This window comes from Prosopis cineraria, unplaced genomic scaffold, assembly GCF_029017545.1.
Source record: "Prosopis cineraria cultivar Desert tree isolate PC_DT_omini unplaced genomic scaffold, ASM2901754v1 PC6, whole genome shotgun sequence".
NCBI lineage: Eukaryota > Viridiplantae > Streptophyta > Magnoliopsida > Fabales > Fabaceae > Prosopis > Prosopis cineraria.
Genome location: NW_026555337.1, coordinates 16799397 through 16818633, shown reverse-complemented (window position 1 = coordinate 16818633; position 19237 = coordinate 16799397). Strand labels below are relative to the sequence as shown.

The window sequence follows — 19237 nt, the reverse complement described above, 5'->3', positions numbered from 1 at the left end:
TTTTTTAGTTTTATATAAAAATACTTTTGACAAATATAGATTTTTAGATAATTTTTATGTTGAAGAGGATCATTGTGGTCAAACTAAAAGTTTAAAAGTAAACTTAACAGTTAATTAGTGGTTGGACGGATGGAAATGAAATTTCAAATATATAAGGAAGGTTTATGTATAGTGTATTTTAATTTTAAAGAAAGTTTATATAAGTTTTTAAAATAGAGAGAAATTCTGTAAAATTAAGATATAATAAAAAGTTGAACAATATATTTTTCTCATTACTAGATTTTATACCCGTATGACGCACGGGAATATTGACCTTCTTTTTTGTTTAAAGTAAATAAAAATGAAAAGATAATATTTTAATGAGTTTATTTTTAAAAAAAATGGACAAATGTGTTATAAAATTTTATTTGATCCAGACAAATCATAAAAAATTTAGAGAAGTTAAATTATGAGTAAATATTAATTTTATAATTTTATAAAAGTAATATTTTATAGAAAATATGAAATAAAATTGTATATTTGGTTATAGATAAATAATTATAATAATAAAAAATAATTATATACTTTTATTTTTCCTAGCATATTTGTGATTAGAAAATAGAAATAAATAATAACTAGCTTTATCATAAAATTTGTTATCCCATATATAATCAAATACTAATAACAATTTGTTTTAATCTATGAATTGTTATATCCATGTAAATTAAAATTCTAAAACGTATGTCTTGTTTTAGAATTTTTTTTTCTTTTAAGTTGTATGGACATTTTATTTTGTTTTAGCATTGGCTATAGATAACAAAGCAGGATAAAAATTATTTTCTATTAAGAAAAGTATCCACATTTAATACTCAACTATATTTTGAATAAAATTGCTTTTAACAAGATGATACTTATTAATAATAAAAATATATAATGATTTTTTTTATTCTTACAAAAATTATTTTAAAATATGGTATCATGTTCATATGAAAAATATAGACATTTTTATATGTGATATCCACATAAATTAAAATTTAAACAACACATTTTAGTTTAAAAATTATTATTTGTAAATATAAATAACTACTTCTTTTATTTAAGGATTTATTATCCTCATGCATACGAAAAATGTAAATAACACAAATTTTTTATATGATTATCTAACTAACTCAAATTCAATTATTGTTCTACATAATTTAAAGTATCTCTTTTAAAAATATTTTTTGCATTCACACAATTTTTTATCGTAGAATTTTTCATCTTTTTAACAACTTATTTTATTTTATAACTTGTCATTTTGTGTATATTAACAGCATGAACAAGATATTTTGTAAAAAAAATTTATGACCTTTTCACTTTGTTATTAAAATTTAAAATTTAAAATTTAAATTATAACACACATAAACAAGAAATATGTTAAAATACTATCATTCAATATGGATTATAATTCATTCTACTTTATAATTTGTTACTTAATTTATATTTAAAAAGGAATGACAAAACTTTAGTCCCTGCAATTTGGCTCAATAATAATTTAGTCCTTCAAGTTTATTATTTGAAGAAGAGGTAACTTACTATTAAAATTTGTTAACATAGATAAAAAAATATTAAATTAGTAGCCACATAAATTAATGATAAAATCAAATTGACTTGAAGGCAAATTTATTTTCATTTAGTCATATGTAATATGTCATGTCATCAATATATTTTATATGTCAGATTAATTTATAGGTCAATTTTTGTTTCAAAACCTAAAAGATTAAAGTGATAATTTAAGAAAATGTAAGGAATTCAATTGATAAAAATTAAACTTGAAAAATAAATCAGTAATTAAGAAAATTTGAGAGATTTAAAGTGTCATTATCCCTTTAAAAATAAATAAGATACTTTATTTCAAAATTCGTTACCCCATGAATGTTAAATATATGAACACCAACTTATTTTAGTTTAAAATTTAGTGTACTAGGTAACAAATTAAAAATAAATTTTATGCATAAAATAAGCAGTTTATTTTATAAAAAATTGTTTTATTCTATAATTTATTAACTGCATGTAGACCTAAATTTTAATGGATGTAGACTTAAATTTTTATAATTAGTGAAAATTAAATTTACAATTTTATTATAAGTTTTTTATTTACATTTTTATTACACGCTTGACATTTACCATTTACAACAACATTTACAATAAAAAAAATAGATAGATTAAAACATTTTCAATCGTTTAAAGTAAAATTTTAAATCTTTTTGTAAAAATAGTTGGATCACTATATAACTATAATAATTTATCTTGAATTTGGATTCACTAAATGGCCTAAATCTACTCACTTAATGAGTATATCAATTATATTCATTGAATTATATTAATGCTTAAAAATTATCCAAATACATTTTCTTATAAAATTTTAAAATAACTCTCACAATCGAAACACTCCTCACATTCGTTGTCCCCGTTAAAAATTTAAGAATTGGTAGTTTTCTTAGTATTATATGACAAAATATCTTACAACAATCCTAAAGAAAATTATGGACATGATATGATTATATTTAGCATGATTGTGTGGGATGCAGCAACGACAAAGATTGTACATTTAAGATAGTATATCATAGAGAGAGAACCATGGGATCTCCAAATATCAAGGCATTGATTTTAGGTGTATCTGTATATATGTAGCCATCTTGAGATAATGAAATAATAACCTCATTTTCAAAAATTACTCTTCATGGTGTCAGAGCAAGTGTAATCACCCCATGACAAATGTGGAGGATGCCATTTTTCAAGCATCCTTTACCCAAAAAAAAAGGCACAAGGCATTGAGATTAAGGAAAGGAGAAACCTAAGCGTGGGCATTGTCAAAAGGTAAGACACACAGAAGACCAATGTTATGAAATAACTGGATATCTTGTAGATTAGTCAAAAGGAGGCAAAGTTCAACGTGAGAAAGGACCATCAAATGCTAAGAAACAGCAACACCCGAGAGCAGCACAAGTGTCTCACGGAGACAATCCTGTTCTAGGTTTAACAATAGAGCGGTATAAGAGGTTCATGTACCATTTGGCTCAGGAGGAAAAGAAAATTAAGGCAGAACATCAGCCACAAGTAAACATAGAAAGTAACTTAATTTTCCCCACATTATGGATTATTGACAGCGAAGCAACTAAGCACATAATATGTGATAATGTGCTAGAGGAAAATGCTGATGTTTAAAACCAACCTCCAGTAAAGATATCAAATGAGCAACCTATACTCATCAAGGTTGTAGGAAAATTACATCTAAAAAATGGAGTGGTGTTGGATAACATGTTATACATTCCAGACTTCAAATGTAACTTGATTTCAATAAGCAAGTTAATGAGAAAATATAACTATGATTTTCACTAAGGATTTGTGATAGAGGATACAGAAGCAGAATCGTGCTAGTTTATGGATAGAACCCTGAAACACAATGAAAACACAAGAGCAAAAAAAAGGGCAAAATTTATGATGAAAATAAAGAAAGATATAAAATAAATAATGGGATAACGATTAAGGATAAGATCCTTCAAAGCACCTGCCTCTAAGAACCTCAACCTTTGAAGACACCACAAGAGTTGATCATGCTCTTGATCACATTTGTTTCTCACATGGGATGCCAATACAAAGCACTAAGGCTCAAAAGAGTTATAAACTCTAAAATGAATAATTTCATTCAACTTCTCTTTTTATTTACAAGAAGGAGCATGCCTAATATGTATAGGTTCATAGAGAAGACTATTTCCTAAAATTAAAACCCTAATTTCCTAATACTAAAAGGAGAAAGAAAATAATATAAAATAATGAGAAAATACTCAGCCACATAATTTAGGAGATGTGATCCTAAAATTATAGGATTACAAAACTTAAAAATTAATAATATAATTAATCCTAATCTTTGACTAAATTCAAAATAGGAAACTAAGACTAGTCTTACTCCTTAAGAAAAGGAGTCAAGTCAACAGACCACTAAAATAGAAAACAATTAAGGCAACAATCAAGGGATCATAAAAGATTCAAAATCACACCATCCTTGATTTCTTCATTAGAGTTTCATGCTTTCTTACTTGCAGGAGGCTCCACTTATAGTCTTCCTTACATTGGGCTGAGGTTTGCATCTCTTGGGCTTGACTCTTCATTGATTTGGATCTTAAGCACATTATACATGTATAAATGCTCTCCTTTGGGCTTGAGAGGAGTACTCCAATACTCTCCAAGCTCTTGGACTTCTTACACAAAACTAATCAAGACTTGCTTCATGGCTTTAGTTTGGGCTCTCATCTTTGAACCTTTAATATATTATAAAGGATCTTTAGGCACATTGGATTGAAAATATTGGGCTCCTTACTCCTTGCCTTGGGCTCCTTTCATGCTACCATGCTCATGATTATCATCCTCAAGCTTCGTTGTCATTAATGTCATATCTTTCATGCCATGGGGTCCATCAATTTGTGTGTGTTATAAGACTCTTATTTGAGGAATCTAATTAGAGCGAGTAAGCATTGTGATGGCCTGCATATGCTCAAATCAACCTCTAGTAAGAGTGTAGCAATGCTGGCAAAGGAAGTGGAACATCTAGATATTTGGCATCAAATGTAACACACCAAAAAAATTTTTTTTTTAAATAATTTAACTCAACCATAGTTGGGTTACAGCCACCCAACACATTTTTATATCAATAATTTTGATATAAAATATTTTATAATTGGCTTCAACTCACACACTATAACATTTCAGATAAATTTTTACCTCCCACATGCCATTAGGCTAAATCACATTTGTCCATCCTTATACTCCCAACAGGTAAACTAAATCACATTTGTCCATCCTTATACTCCCAACAAGTAAAATAAGCAATTTAGTCAATTTTCAACACAAGCCAGTTATTTGGCCTTATAATCATGCCATTTTAACCAATCCAAAGTAAACCAAATATTAAAATTACAGTCATCCAAATTGTACCACAAATAAAAATAGTTTGAAAAGCATGATTACATTTATATATTCATATAATTGACAATAAACAAAAAGCCCTAATATTGGCAATATAACACATTATAAATCATAAATTAAATACCCAAAAGAGACAGTGGATCTATACCACTAAGCCTCTGGGACTCCTCCACGTGTCACTCGTGGCTCTTCTCCTGAAAATTGTTAACCACATAATGAGACTCAAAAGTCCCAGTAACCAAAGCTAATTTATGATAGTGTATACAAACAGTTAAGTGTGTGCTTACTAAGTGAGAATTAAAAATAATATAATTCCAACAAATATAAGAAATATTACAATACACACAAACAACCATCCTTATATCCCTCCATTAACCTCGAGCCGTAGCCCTCACTCGGTGCTAAATTACCCGGCCAAAGGTAGATTAGCCCAAGCCCTTACAAGCCACCTATTGAGCTCCAATAGGGGCGTACCACGTGGCACATAAATACAACAATAATAGCAAGTCTCCCAACACCTCCCACAATAATTAAATAAATTCATAATAATATTGCACAATTATACAATATTACAAAATTCATAATTTTCTCAATAATCACCCAATTAACAAGAAGTAACACTAATCACAAATTAAAAGCATGGTTACCTTGTGGCTTTTTCAATAAATTATTCCTTAAAATTTCTCTCTCACCACAATCTTCACCAGTAATACAATCTACAAATAACATATTATTTATAAATATTAGTTTCAATTTTTGAAACTAACAAAATAATTCTAATAATAGAATTAAAAATATAACATAATTCCTAATCTCAATCTTAATACAAATCTATAGTTAATACTATTAAGTATAATTTTTAACTCCTCTTTTAATTATCAATAAACATTAATAATCTAAAAATCAACTTCTAAACTAATTTCTATTATCAAAATTTTCTTTTTATTTTATAAATTCGTACCTAAAATACTCAAAAATTAAAAATTAAGTCTCTAGCTTAGAATCATAATCCTATAACCATAATAATTCATTTCTCATCCCAAATAATCATCTAAACCTCAATAAATCAACATATATTTTAGATCTAGTTTAGAATTTGATCCATAAGCCACAGATTCAAAGATCATCAACAAATTTATACTCTAGAACATTTATTATACTACTGACAACCTCAAAAACCATATTTATTCAACATAAATTCATCCCTCTTTCAGATCTTAAATTTTCTACCACTACAAACTCAGAAACTAAAGAAGAAGGATGACTAAGAAAAATTTTTAGAACACTTACTTAGTCTTGAAAAGCTTAAAATCACACCCTAAATATTCTATTAAAAACTCTTACCTTAAAACCCAGCACCGGTGAATTTGGCTCATAGATGCTCTCTCTGCCGAAGCTCACGCATGAAAGAAGGAATGAAGAAATGAAGGAACAGGTGAGTTTTTATAAAAATTCAGTGGGTCCCACACATTTTTTTTATTCTTTTCTCTCTCTTCTTTCTTTCTTCTTCTTTTTTTTATTATTATTATATTTTACTGTTGAGGCGGCGGCTGCGTTCACGTTTTCTTCCTTTCTTTCTTGTTTTTACACCTTTTTTTTTATTATAATGATAATTTAATAATATTTTTTTTAATTTTTTTTATTTTTTTTAAAATTTTTTTTAAATTTCTATTAACCCAAATTAACTATTAAAATTTATATTGGGATGTTACAATTCTCCCCTCCTTTTAGAAATTTTGTCCTCAATTTAAATTTAGTAACTATTAACTACTTACTTAATCAAAAAGACGAGGATAATCACGTCGCATACTGTCCTCGGTCTCCCACGTAGCATCACCTAGAGTCGTGCCCTTCCAAATTACTTTAACCAATCTAATGGTCTTGTTTCTTAATTGCTTGTCCTTGTAATCAACAATCCTTTCTGGTTCAGCTCTGAATGTCAAATTCTCCCTGAGTTCAATCTCCTCGGGTTCAATTATATGGGAAGGATCTGGTTGATACTTTTTCAGTTGTGACACATGGAATACGTTGTGTATTCCAGCAATTTGGGGTGGTAATGCTACTTGGTACGCTACTGGTCTAACTCGTTTTAAGATCTCAAAAGGCCCCATAAACCTTGGTGTCAATTTCTTAGCCTTAATAGCTCTTTCAACACCAGTTACCGGAGAGATTTTCAAAAATACATGGTCACCTACTTCAAACTCAAGCGATTTTCTCCTCTTATCCGCATAACTCTTTTGTCTACTTTGAGCTGTGAGTAATTTTTGCTTGATTAAAGCAATCTTTTGGGTAGTCTCATCAACAATGTCTGGCCCCAAAACAGTTCTCTCACTTAATTCTGTCCAACACAATGGCGATCTACATTTTCTTCCATACAATGCCTCATAAGGTGCCATCTGAATGCTAGAATGAAAACTATTATTGTAGGCAAATTCAGCTAATGGAAAGTGACTATCCCAATTACCTCTAAGCTCAATGGCACAAGCTCTTAACATGTCTTCAAGAGTTTGTATGGTTCGTTCCGTTTGCCCATCGGTCTGGGGGTGGTAAGCGGTGCTAAAACTCAGACGAGTACCCATGGCTTCCTATAATAACTTCTAAAAGTTTGATGTGAATCTCGGATCACGATCAGATACAATATTTGTCGGCACTCCATGCAATCTCACCACTTCTCTTATGTAGATTTCAGTTAATTTTTCAAGAGAATACGTGATATTGGTAGCAAGAAAATGAGCTGATTTGGTGAGTCGATCTACGATTACCCATATAGTGTCATGACCAGAAGATGTTCTAGGCAATCCTGTAATGAAGTCCATAGAAATACTGTCCCATTTCCACTCTGGAATATCAAGAGACTGTAGCATCCCGGCTGGTTTCTGATGCTCAATTTTGACTTTCTGGCAAGTCAAACAACGAGTTACATATTCAATTACATCTCTCTTCATCCTTGGCCACCACCAACCACGTCTTAAGTCATGATACATCTTAGTTGCTCCTGGGTGAATGGTATATTTACTCTGATGAGCCTCCTCAAGTAGGATATTTTTCAATCGAGTATCATTAGGCACACACACTCTACCTTTATATCTTACGACATTATCATCAGTCACATCAAAATGTTCAGCCTTTCCAGCCCCAATCTCTACCCTAATCTTATTCAAATAATCATCCTTTGTTGCGCAATTCTAATTTCTTCCCAAAAATTATTCTCAAATTCAGTAATGTGTAGAGCAGCCAAACGATTTTCGACTACTTCTACATTTACTGCATGAAAACTACTCCATAATTCATGTTCTCTGACCATCATGTGAGCAGTATGTACAAGCTTCCTGCTCAGAGCATCGGCGACTACGTTAGCTTTCCCTGGATGATACTTCAACTCAAAGTCATAATCCTTCAAAAACTCAATCCATCTGCGCTGTCTCATGTTGAGCTCCTTTTGATCAAACAAATATTTTAAACTTTTATGATCACTGAAGACTTCAAAAGAAGAACCATAAAGATAGTGCCTCCAAATCTTCAAGGCAAATACCACAGCAGCAAGCTCCAAGTCATGAGTAGGGTAATTTTCCTCATGAGGTCTCAACTGTCGAGAGGCATAAGCCACTACTCGATCCTCCTGCATCAATACACAACCTAAACCTTTCTTAGAAGCATCAGTATACAAGGTATAAGGAGCAGTTGGAACAGGTAAGGTGAGCACCGGTGTGGTGGTCAACCTCTTTTTCAGCTCCTGGAATGCAACTTCACACTCGTTCGTCCAAATAAATGGAGCATCTTTCCTGGTCAACTTAGTCAAGGGCATTGCAATTTGTGAAAAACCCTTAATGAAACGACGATAGTAGCCTGCAAGACCCAAGAAACTCCTAATTTCTGTCACACTTCGAGGTTGTTCCCATTTCATCACTGCATCTATCTTACTAGGGTCCACTGCTACCCCTTCTTCTGAAACAACATGGCCTAAGAATTTAACTTCTTTAAGCCAAAAATCACATTTGCTCAACTTGGCATAGAGCTTGTGCTCTCTTAATATCTCCAAAACAATTTTAAGATGTCTAGCATGGTCCACCTCATCTCGAGAATAAATAAGTATGTCATCAATAAAGACTACAACAAATTCATCGAGATAAGGCCTGAAGATTCGATTCATATAATCCATGAAGACAGCTGGGGCATTTGTTAACCCAAACGGCATCACTAGGAACTCATAGTGCCCATATCTAGTCTTAAAAGCAGTTTTAGGGATATCCTCTGCTCTAACCCTCAATTGATGATACCCTGATCTTAGATCAATCTTAGAAAACACCGCTGAATTGACTAATTGGTCTAACAAATCATCAATTCGAGGTAAGGGGTACTTGTTCTTGATGGTTACCTTATTCAATTGTCTATAATCAATACACAATCTAAGGCTTCCATCTTTCTTTTTCACAAACAGTACCGGTGACCCCCATGGTGATACACTCGGTCTGATAAACCCCTTCTCTAACAACTCTTCAATTTGTCTCTTCAACTCAGCTAACTCCGATGAGACATCCTATAGGGTGCCTTAGAAATAGGCCCCGTACCAGGTACGAGCTCAATCGAGAACTCAACCTCTCGTTCTGGAGGCAAACCGATCACTTCAGTAGGAAAGACGTCAGGGAATTCTCTCACTACTGGAATCTGATCTAAACCTTCTTCAATCTCTGCCTTGATTGAGAAGAAAATCATAAAAGCTTGACAGCCCTTTCTTATACACTGTTCTACTTGAGCTGCAGACAACAACATAGGACTTTGGGACTCTACAGGGGTTACAGTAAGAGCTGAGAGTGACACACTCTTTTTCTGACAATTAAGTACAGCTCCATTTGCAGACAACCAATCCATCCCCACAATAACATCAATCCCAGACAAAGACAAACAAATGAGGTCTATGGTGGTCTTTCGACCCTCATACTCAACCTCTACATTTAGACATGCCTTAGCAGTCCTTACAGTCAAACCAGCAGGAGTAGAAATCTTCACATCAAAAGGTAAGGTACACACAGGCAATTTACATCTTTTCATACATTCATCAGACACAAAAGAGTGTGTAGCACCCGAATCAAACAAAGCACAAATATCATTATCAAGGATTCGGATTATACCTCGGATAGCATTAGGGTTATTAGTAGCCTCCAGCCTAGAGAGGGCATACACTCGTGCTGGTACTGTAGGTCTCTGATCATTACCCCTATTCTGATTTTGATGGCATAATCGAGCAATATGACCAGGCTTCTGGCAGATGTAACAAACCCAACAATCACCAGAATGAAACTTCCCACACTTACTGCATGCTTGATTACTAGCAGCACTAGGAGTAGGATTAAAGGTAGCTGGGCTCCTATAGGACCCTTGACTTCCACTCTAATTTCCTCTGTAGCTCTGGCCCTTATGATAGTAGCCCTTCTTCTTCTGATTTCTAAAGCCTCCAAAAACTTGACTGCTCCTCTTCTCTACTCCACCAATGGGTCTGGTGTGGATAGGGGGCTTCCCATGAGGTTCTTTCCTCCTCTCTCTATCAGCTTCTAATCTAGCCTCTCTCTTCCTCCGAGAAACTATTCGAAGCTTATTGCACATCTCACTGAATGTCTTGATCTCAAAAGGGGCTAACTGTTCCCTTAGATCAGGCCTCGCCTTCTCTAGTAATCGTTCAGCCATCCACTCCGTGTCTCATGTTTCTGGAGGTAAGTAGAGTATTTAGATAATTCTGAGAATTGTTCAATAAATTCATCCTCATCTAAATCACCCTGGCGGAATGCATGAAACTCAGCCTCCTTTTCTGTTCTCAGTGCAGTAGGAAAATAATTCTCGAACAATATGGCTTTAAAATCTTCCCAAGTAAGAGAGGAATCATCCTTCGGTCCTAATGTTTCCCACCATTTCTTAGCACTCTTCTGTAGTAGGAATATTGCCAGCTGCACCTTTTAATTAGAAGTGCACACAACCATACGAAAAATACTCTCCAATTGATCTATCCATTCTTCAACCACCGCTGGCTTAAGATTTCCATCGAAAGTAGGAGGATTAAACTTACGAAAAGTACTCCAGATCTTTGTAATCGTGGATGTCTGTTGCTCAGAGTGAAGACTCACATTCTTCGGACTAGTCTCATGGTGAGAATAAGGAGGTAAGCTTTCATCAGCAGATTGGCTCGCATTGAATACCTTGGTATGGCTTCCTTCTTGTTGGCCATTTCCCTCTCGGTTAGAATTCTCCATATATTGTCTTAAAGCGGCCAACTCTTCTTCTTGTCTCTTCATGCGGTCACTAAGATTATATAGTAAATCCATCATTTGCCTCATAGTTGGCTCATCCTGCCTTAGTTGTGACTGTATAGGCTCGCCCTGCCCCATTTGTTGCTGTGTGGGCTCCGATTGTGGCAGTGAAGGTATGTCATTTCCTATTGGCTCTATAGAATCACCGGCAATTTCGCCACCTCTCCTAGTTTTAGACACCATCTCTCCCCTCCTAAAGGATGGAAGTCACATAATTAGGTTAACACTAATCTCAAGACAAGAAAAATAATGGAGAAGCCTTATGATTTAATAATGTATATTGCCAATAAACTAGGTTAATGTATAACAATTTTATAATTTATAAGAATTTGAAACATGTAGCTCTGATACCAAAAATTTGTAACACACCAAAAAAATTTTTTTTTTAATAATTTAACTCAACCATAGTTGGGTTACAGCCACCCAACACATTTTTATATCAATAATTTCGATATAAAATATTTTATAATTGGCTTCAACTCACACACTATAACATTTCAGATAAATTTTTACCTCCCACATGCCATTAGGCTAAATCACATTTGTCCATCCTTATACTCCCAACAGGTAAACTAAATCACATTTGTCCATCCTTATACTCCCAACAAGTAAAATAAGCAATTTAGTCAATTTTCAACACAAGCCAGTTATTTGGCCTTATAATCATGCCATTTTAACCAATCCAAAGTAAACCAAATATTAAAATTACAGTCATCCAAATTGTACCACAAATAGAAATAGTTTGAAAAGCATGATTACATTTATATATTCATATAATTGACAATAAACAAAAAGCCCTAATATTGGCAATATAACACATTATAAATCATAAATTAAATACCCAGAAGAGACAGTGGATCTATACCACTAAGCCTCTGGGACTCCTCCACGTGTCACTCGTGGCTCTTCTCCTGAAAATTGTTAACCACATAATGAGACTCAAAAGTCCTAGTAACCAAAGCCAATTTATGATAGTGTATACAAACAGTTAAGTGTGTGCTTACTAAATGAGAATTAAAAATAATATAATTCCAACAAATATAAGAAATATTACAATACACACAAACAACCATCCTTATATCCCTCCAGTAACCTCGAGCCGTAGCCCTCACTCGGTGCTAAATTACCTGGCCAAAGGTAGATTAGCCCAAGCCCTTACAAGCCACCTATTGAGCTCCAATAGGGGCGTACCACGTGGCACATAAATACAACAATAATAGCAAGTCTCCCAACACCTCCCACAATAATTAAATAAATTCATAATAATATTGCACAATTATACAATATTACAAAATTCATAATTTTCTCAATAATCACCAATTAACAAGAAGTAACACTAATCACAAATTAAAAGCATGGTTACCTTGTGGCTTTTTCAATAAATTATTCCTTAAAATTTCTCTCTCACCACAATCTTCACCAGTAATACAATCTACAAATAACATATTATTTATAAATATTAGTTTCAATTTTTGAAACTAATAAAATAATTCTAATAATAGAATTAAAAATATAACATAATTTCTAATCTCAATCTTAATACAAATCTATAGTTAATACTATTAAGTATAATTTTTAACTCCTCTTTTAATTATCAATAAACATTAATAATCTAAAAATCAACTTCTAAACTAATTTCTATTATCAAAATTTTCTTTTTATTTTATAAATTCGTACCTAAAATACTCAAAAATTAAAAATTAAGTCTCTAGCTTAGAATCATAATCCTATAACCATAATAATTCATTTCTCATCCCAAATAATCATCTAAACCTCAATAAATCAACATATATTTTCAGATCTAGTTTAGAATTTGATCCATAAGCCACAGATTCAAAGATCATCAACAAATTTATACTCTAGAACATTTATTATACTACTGACAACCTCAAAAACTATATTTATTTAACATAAATTCATCCCTCTTTCAGATCTTAAATTTTCTACCACTACAAACTCAGAAACTAAAGAAGAAGGATGACTAAGAAAATTTTTTAGAACACTTACTTAGTCTTGAAAAGCTTAAAATCACACCCTAAATATCCTATTAAAAACTCTTACCTTAAAACCCAGCACCGGTGAATTTGGCTCACAGATGCTCTCTCTGCCGAAGCTCACGCACGAAAGAAGGAATGAAGAAATGAAGGAACAGGTGAGTTTTTATAAAAATTCAGTGGGTCCCACACATTTTTTTATTCTTTTCTCTCTCTTCTTTCTTTCTTCTTCTTTTTTTTTTATTATTATTATATTTTACTGTTGAGGCGGCGGCTGCGTTCACGTTTTCTTCCTTTCTTTCTTGTTTTTACACCTTTTTTTTTATTATAATAATAATTTAGTAATATTATTTTTTTAATTATTTTTTTTTATTTTTTTTTAAAATTATTTTTTTTAATTTCTATTAACCCAAATTAACTATTAAAATTTATATTGGGATGTTACATCAAAGACTAAGACACCCACTAGAAGCAAAAATATATTGCATGAAGTTGTTTTTTGATCTTTCAAGCAATAAAGTTGTGCCTTGTGATTCTTGTATTAAGACTAAGAAAACTCAACTCCCTTTTGGTGAAAGTTCAATAAAAATAGTGCTTGTTTTGATTTAATTCATTGTGATATTTAGTATGGTTACAAAGCTAAATCATTTTCTAGAGCTAATTATTTTCTCCTCATTGTTGATTATTTTAGTTGTGGTGTTTGGGTTTATCTAATGAGACATAAATCTGATGTTGCTATGCACTTAATCAATTTCTTTAATTTGGTTGAAACACAATTTGGCAAGAAGGTTAAATGAATCAGAATGGATAATGGACTAGAGTTTCAATCTAAATAGCTCTTGGAAACTTTTGCAATGAAAGGAATTAAATTGGAGTCTTCATGTCCATATACCCCACAACAAAATGGTGACGTGGAAAGGAAGGACAAATATATTCTTGGAACTGCAAGAGCAATAAGATTTTGAGAGAAACTCCCTCTTCGATTCTAGAGAGAATGTATTTTAACAGCCTTTTATTTGATCAATAGGTTGCCATCAAGAATAATTGATGATAAGACCCTATGAGATATTGCATTTGAGAGTTTTTAGTGCCTTACATATGCTTATAATGACAAATGGTCCAGTAAATTTGATGAAAAGGGGAGAGCATGTGTTTTTATGGGATATCCTCATAAATAGAAAGGTTATCATTTATATGATATTAACTCAAGGGCTATGTTTGTGTCTTGTGATGTAAAATTTTATGAAAATCAATTTCCTTTCTACACCACAAGTAATACACATGATCAAGGTCATGTGGTCCCTACTTATAAAATCTTGAACTTTTAATTCGAGAAACTAATTGCTAATTAGGAAAAAAATTAGTAATTAATGAATTAATTATGGTTTTGGATGGTAGATTAGTATTTTGGCTGATGGGATTATTGAATAGTTAGAAGTAGGTGGTGAAACAGTGATTTGAAGGGAATTATGAGAGCAGCAGTGAGATTCTGCTCATTATACCACACATCACGGCATGTTATGTATGCGTCATGGTGCATGGCACAAAATTTGGATAAAGCATATGCGTTCAGCTCGTGAAAATTATAAGGAAAAGGGAGAAAAGAGAACGAAGGAGAGGAGAAGAAAGGGTGTTATGCTAGGGCATCATTTTTTTAAAAAATTTGAGAGTTAGTTCTGAGCAGTGACTTACTAGGTAAGTTTTATACTACCCTATACTCCTATTCTATCCTAATTTTTCTTAATTATAAATGTAGAGAAATTGAAGCACGAAGTTTTGAGGAGTTTTTTTCTTACCATTTAGTAATAAAAAAGGTCTTAATGGTTAAACTAAAGCTTTGCAACTAGTTTGAGAATTAATGTGAGATCTTCGAGCTATAAGCTCAAATTGAACTAGATTGTGAGATTAAAAAGGGTGAAAATTCTTGTTTAGTGTGCTAAGAGGTTGTTTAGCCATTTCAATGACTTAAGGGTGTGTAATTAATGTAAATGGGCTGAGGTGATTTAAGAAGTGTAATAAAATGGGTATAAGTGTTAAGTGATGTGATTTGGCTAAATTAAGTGTTTTGCATGTAATTTGGAAACTGATTAGTGCACTTATTTGTATAGATTGAGTAACAGTAGGTCACTTATAGAAATCTACATATTATAAGGTAGTGTTGTGCTAACGGTAACTCTTAGTAAAAAAAAGTGTGAGATAACTATATAAACTCTTCTACCTACAAGCTTGTAAAATTATGTACAAGCTAATTGTTTAAATTATTATGTTAATATTTCTAAATAGATAGAGTAGCTTATTATGAAACTCCGCATGTGAAAAATGTGTGTCAATGATGCCTATTATGTATGAAAAGAGTGTGTGTTAATGATGTGTGCGATGTATGTGAAAAGTGTGTGATAGGAATATTTGAGTTTATTCAAGTTATTGGAATATATGTCTCACTCCATTACTTCATATTTATAGGTATTGATAGTTTAAAAAGACTGGAAAAGGAAGCACGAGAAGAGTAGCTTCATTTCTGGTAGTTGTATAGCTACCTTTAAGGTGTAATGAATGTATAACTAGTGTTTAAGTTTCCAACTAGGGTATAAACATGTACATATGTCATCTTGAGTGACTTGGTTGTATTATTTTGATGCATCTTCGCTAGATGTGTAAATGCATGTGAATATGGTGTTTAAGCTTAGATGCTACTACAATCAAGTATTGATAAATTGTTTTTTCCCTAGCTTGTGGTGCCTGAGGTGTAAGTACTTGTGTAAAGCTAGAGGTATTTATTAATAAGCAAGTTTTGAGAATGTTAGGTGTTCAACTTATTCCACTAGTGTGTATTTGTGATTATATGCATGTGCTAATCATATATTATCCGTAAACCTTGGCTATATGGTGAGATTTAGCCTCATATGTGTAATTCAGAGATTTATAAGTGGAACAAGTGTAAAAATGTATAGGAATGGTGTGTACAATTGTACGTGTTGTAATAATTTCTCTATAAGCCCACATGTGTAAAAAGTGGCATCGAGAGCAATGTTTTTAGCACCGGACCTGATACTAAACCAGAAAGGTCAATGGTTCACGATTCACATGGTTCAATCGGGTTGAACCAATGATCAAATCGATGACATAATAATTAAATTAAAAAAATTATATATGTATATAATAATCTAGATATAAAAAATAAATATGAAATTACTACTTAACTTAAAAATCAAACCAAATATTTTAAGTTTGTCATGACTTAATAAGTCATATGATATAACATAATATTAAATAATTAAAAAATTAGTCATTTCCTAAAAAAATATTTGATAAAAATAAAAAAATTAATAGTCCAATTTTTAAAAACCGAATCTAATTCTCGGTCTGACTATCAATTCAAAATGGCCCAATCCAACTAAACCCTTAAAATGGTTTTTACATGCTAACCAAGCCAAAATCCAAACTAGTTCGACCATCCAATTTAATTTTTTAATCACTGGTTAAGAGGTCAAATTGTGTATTTGATGGGTGATTTGTGTTATTATGTGCTAATCGAGTTTGTTTAGTCCTTTTGGACTTAGTTCAAAGCCCAATGTAGTCTAATGAGGCAAAGTGGTGAATTTGAACACTAAGGCTGCTAGGTGTTTAAAGAAAAGTGATTTTTTACACTCAAATGTCTAAATTGAGATCACATTGTCAGATCATATCCAAACTTATCTCATTAATTAACAAACTTATCTCATTAATTAACTTATTTTATGAGTTTTGTGCAAGCACTTAAATCACTCTAATTAAACTTTATATGTGAAAATGGCATGCAGTAAAAATTTGTATCAGATTGTTATCATGACAACAAAATCTAATATGTGCACTACAATGTACAACACAGAGGATAAGCTTATGACTTTGTACCATAAGCCATAGTGCATGGCACATTTTAGGAAAAAATAATTTTTTAATTCTTATTTCAAGGGCACGGTGCCTTGGCTTCCTTAAGCCTTTTATAGATTACTAATTGTATTTTTTTTTACTTAAAGTCAAAATCTCACATTTTTAAAATCAATTAAGTGTATGTATTGCATTTGTGTTAGGGTGTATGTAAGTAAAGTTAGTGGTTATAGTGTGGGACTTTATAGCATTCAACCAATTATTGATGATGATGAGGTCGTTAATTGCCACACAAGTCCAAAGGGGAGATGTGTCAGTTAGACACTTTGAATAAAGAGCAAACCACGTAAGGGCAGCATGTTGAGTAACAACATGCTAATGGTGACAAGTTACATGATGGACCTTATAGAGATAGGATCAAGAGAAGTAAACGAACTCAAAAGATGCCACAATACTTGGAGTAATATGAAGTGAATATGCCACATTTGACCAAGCCATCATAATCCACCAACTCCACAGGTAACTCCAATCCTTATCTTATACCACATTACATTTTCAATTATCATTTTTAGATAAGCATGAAGCCTTCTTATGTGCCATCAACTCCCACAATGAGCCAAGGACATTTGAACAAACCAAGAAACATGAACATTGGCGAGAAGCGATGCAGAAGGAGATTAAGGCATTAGAGGGTAATGGCATATGGACCTTAGAACAATTGCCTCCAAGAAAACACATGATTGACTCCAAGTAGGTATATAAGACAAAGTACAATGGTGATGTAGATAAACATAAAGTAAGGCTTATAGCCCGAGGCTTCACACAAAGAGAGGGTGTGGACTTTCATGACACATTTGCACCAGTGGCTAAATTAGTCATTGTACAAACATTGTTGGTAGTAGTTGCAAAGAAAGGATGGTTCGTACACTAACTAGATGTAAACAATGCCTTCTTGCTAGGAGATTTGGATGAAGAAGGATACATGAAAAATACCTCAAGATTTTGCCAAGAATGGAGATACTCATGTATGTCGCCCACGAAAATCACTTTATGGGCTTAGACAAACTTCAAGAAACTGGCATCGCAAATTCACGAAAACATTATTAAAAGTGGGGTTCAAGCAATTAAAGGCAGATTATTCATTACTTATTCACAAGAAAGGACAAACATTTACCACTATGCTTTTGTATGTGGATGATATCTTATTGGCAATCAATAATCAACAACATATGAATGACGTGAAAGCCCACTTGCATGGAAACCTCAGTATGACAGATTTGGGACCGTTGAAGTATTTCCTAGGAATTGAGGTTACAAGATGGCAACATGGTTTTATTCTAAGCCAAAGAAAGTTTGCACTTAATGTATTAAAAGATACAAGAATGGAGCCTTGTCGACCAAGTGCTTTTCCAATAGAGCAGAATTGCAAGCTCACTATAGAAGATGATGAACCTTGCTCAGACCTTCATCAATATAGAAGGTTAGTTAGGAGATTGTTCTACTTAACTATAACATATCCTGATATCACATTTGCTGTGAACATATTAATTAAGTTCAACAGAGAGCCTAAGAAGTCTTATATGGATGCACTTGAACGAGTATTGCGGTATATCAAGATGACATTAGGACAAGGCATATTTCTTAGCTCCACAAGACCTTCAAGACTAGAAGCCTATAATGATGCTAATTGGGTTGGATGCTAATTCATACAAAGGTCATGCAAAAGATATTTCATTAGTCTTGGGGGTTCACCTATGTCATAGCAAACAAAGGAACATATAGTGGTGGCAAGGTCATCGATAGAAGTAGAGTACAGAGCCATGGCAAGTACAGTTAGTAAGGTAATATGGCTTCCATTTACTATCAAAACTTGGACTTTACCAACAAGGGCCAATGTCACTGCACTATGACAACCAAGTGGCATTGCGCATTGCGACTAACCCAGTCTTCCATTAGTGTACAAAGCATGTTGAAATGGATTGTTATTTTGTTTGGGAAAGAGTTCGTTCAAAGGACATACTGCCCATAAAGATATGGACAGATTCATTGCTAGAAGATATGTTCATGAAAGCCTTGGGTAGAGACAGGTTGCAAATGCTCTTGGGCAAGTTGGGCATTACAAATCTTCATGCA

General features: G+C 32.6%; 1 protein-coding gene across 1 annotated transcript; it reads left to right on the top strand.

Moving 5' to 3' along the window:
• The first annotated feature begins 18282 nt into the window (after positions 1-18282).
• On the top strand, positions 18283-18807 carry LOC129313947 (uncharacterized mitochondrial protein AtMg00810-like). The gene has a single exon (XM_054957334.1). It carries the CDS (start codon positions 18283-18285, stop codon positions 18805-18807), a length of 525 nt encoding a protein of 174 aa, XP_054813309.1.
• The last annotated feature ends 430 nt before the right edge of the window (positions 18808-19237 follow it).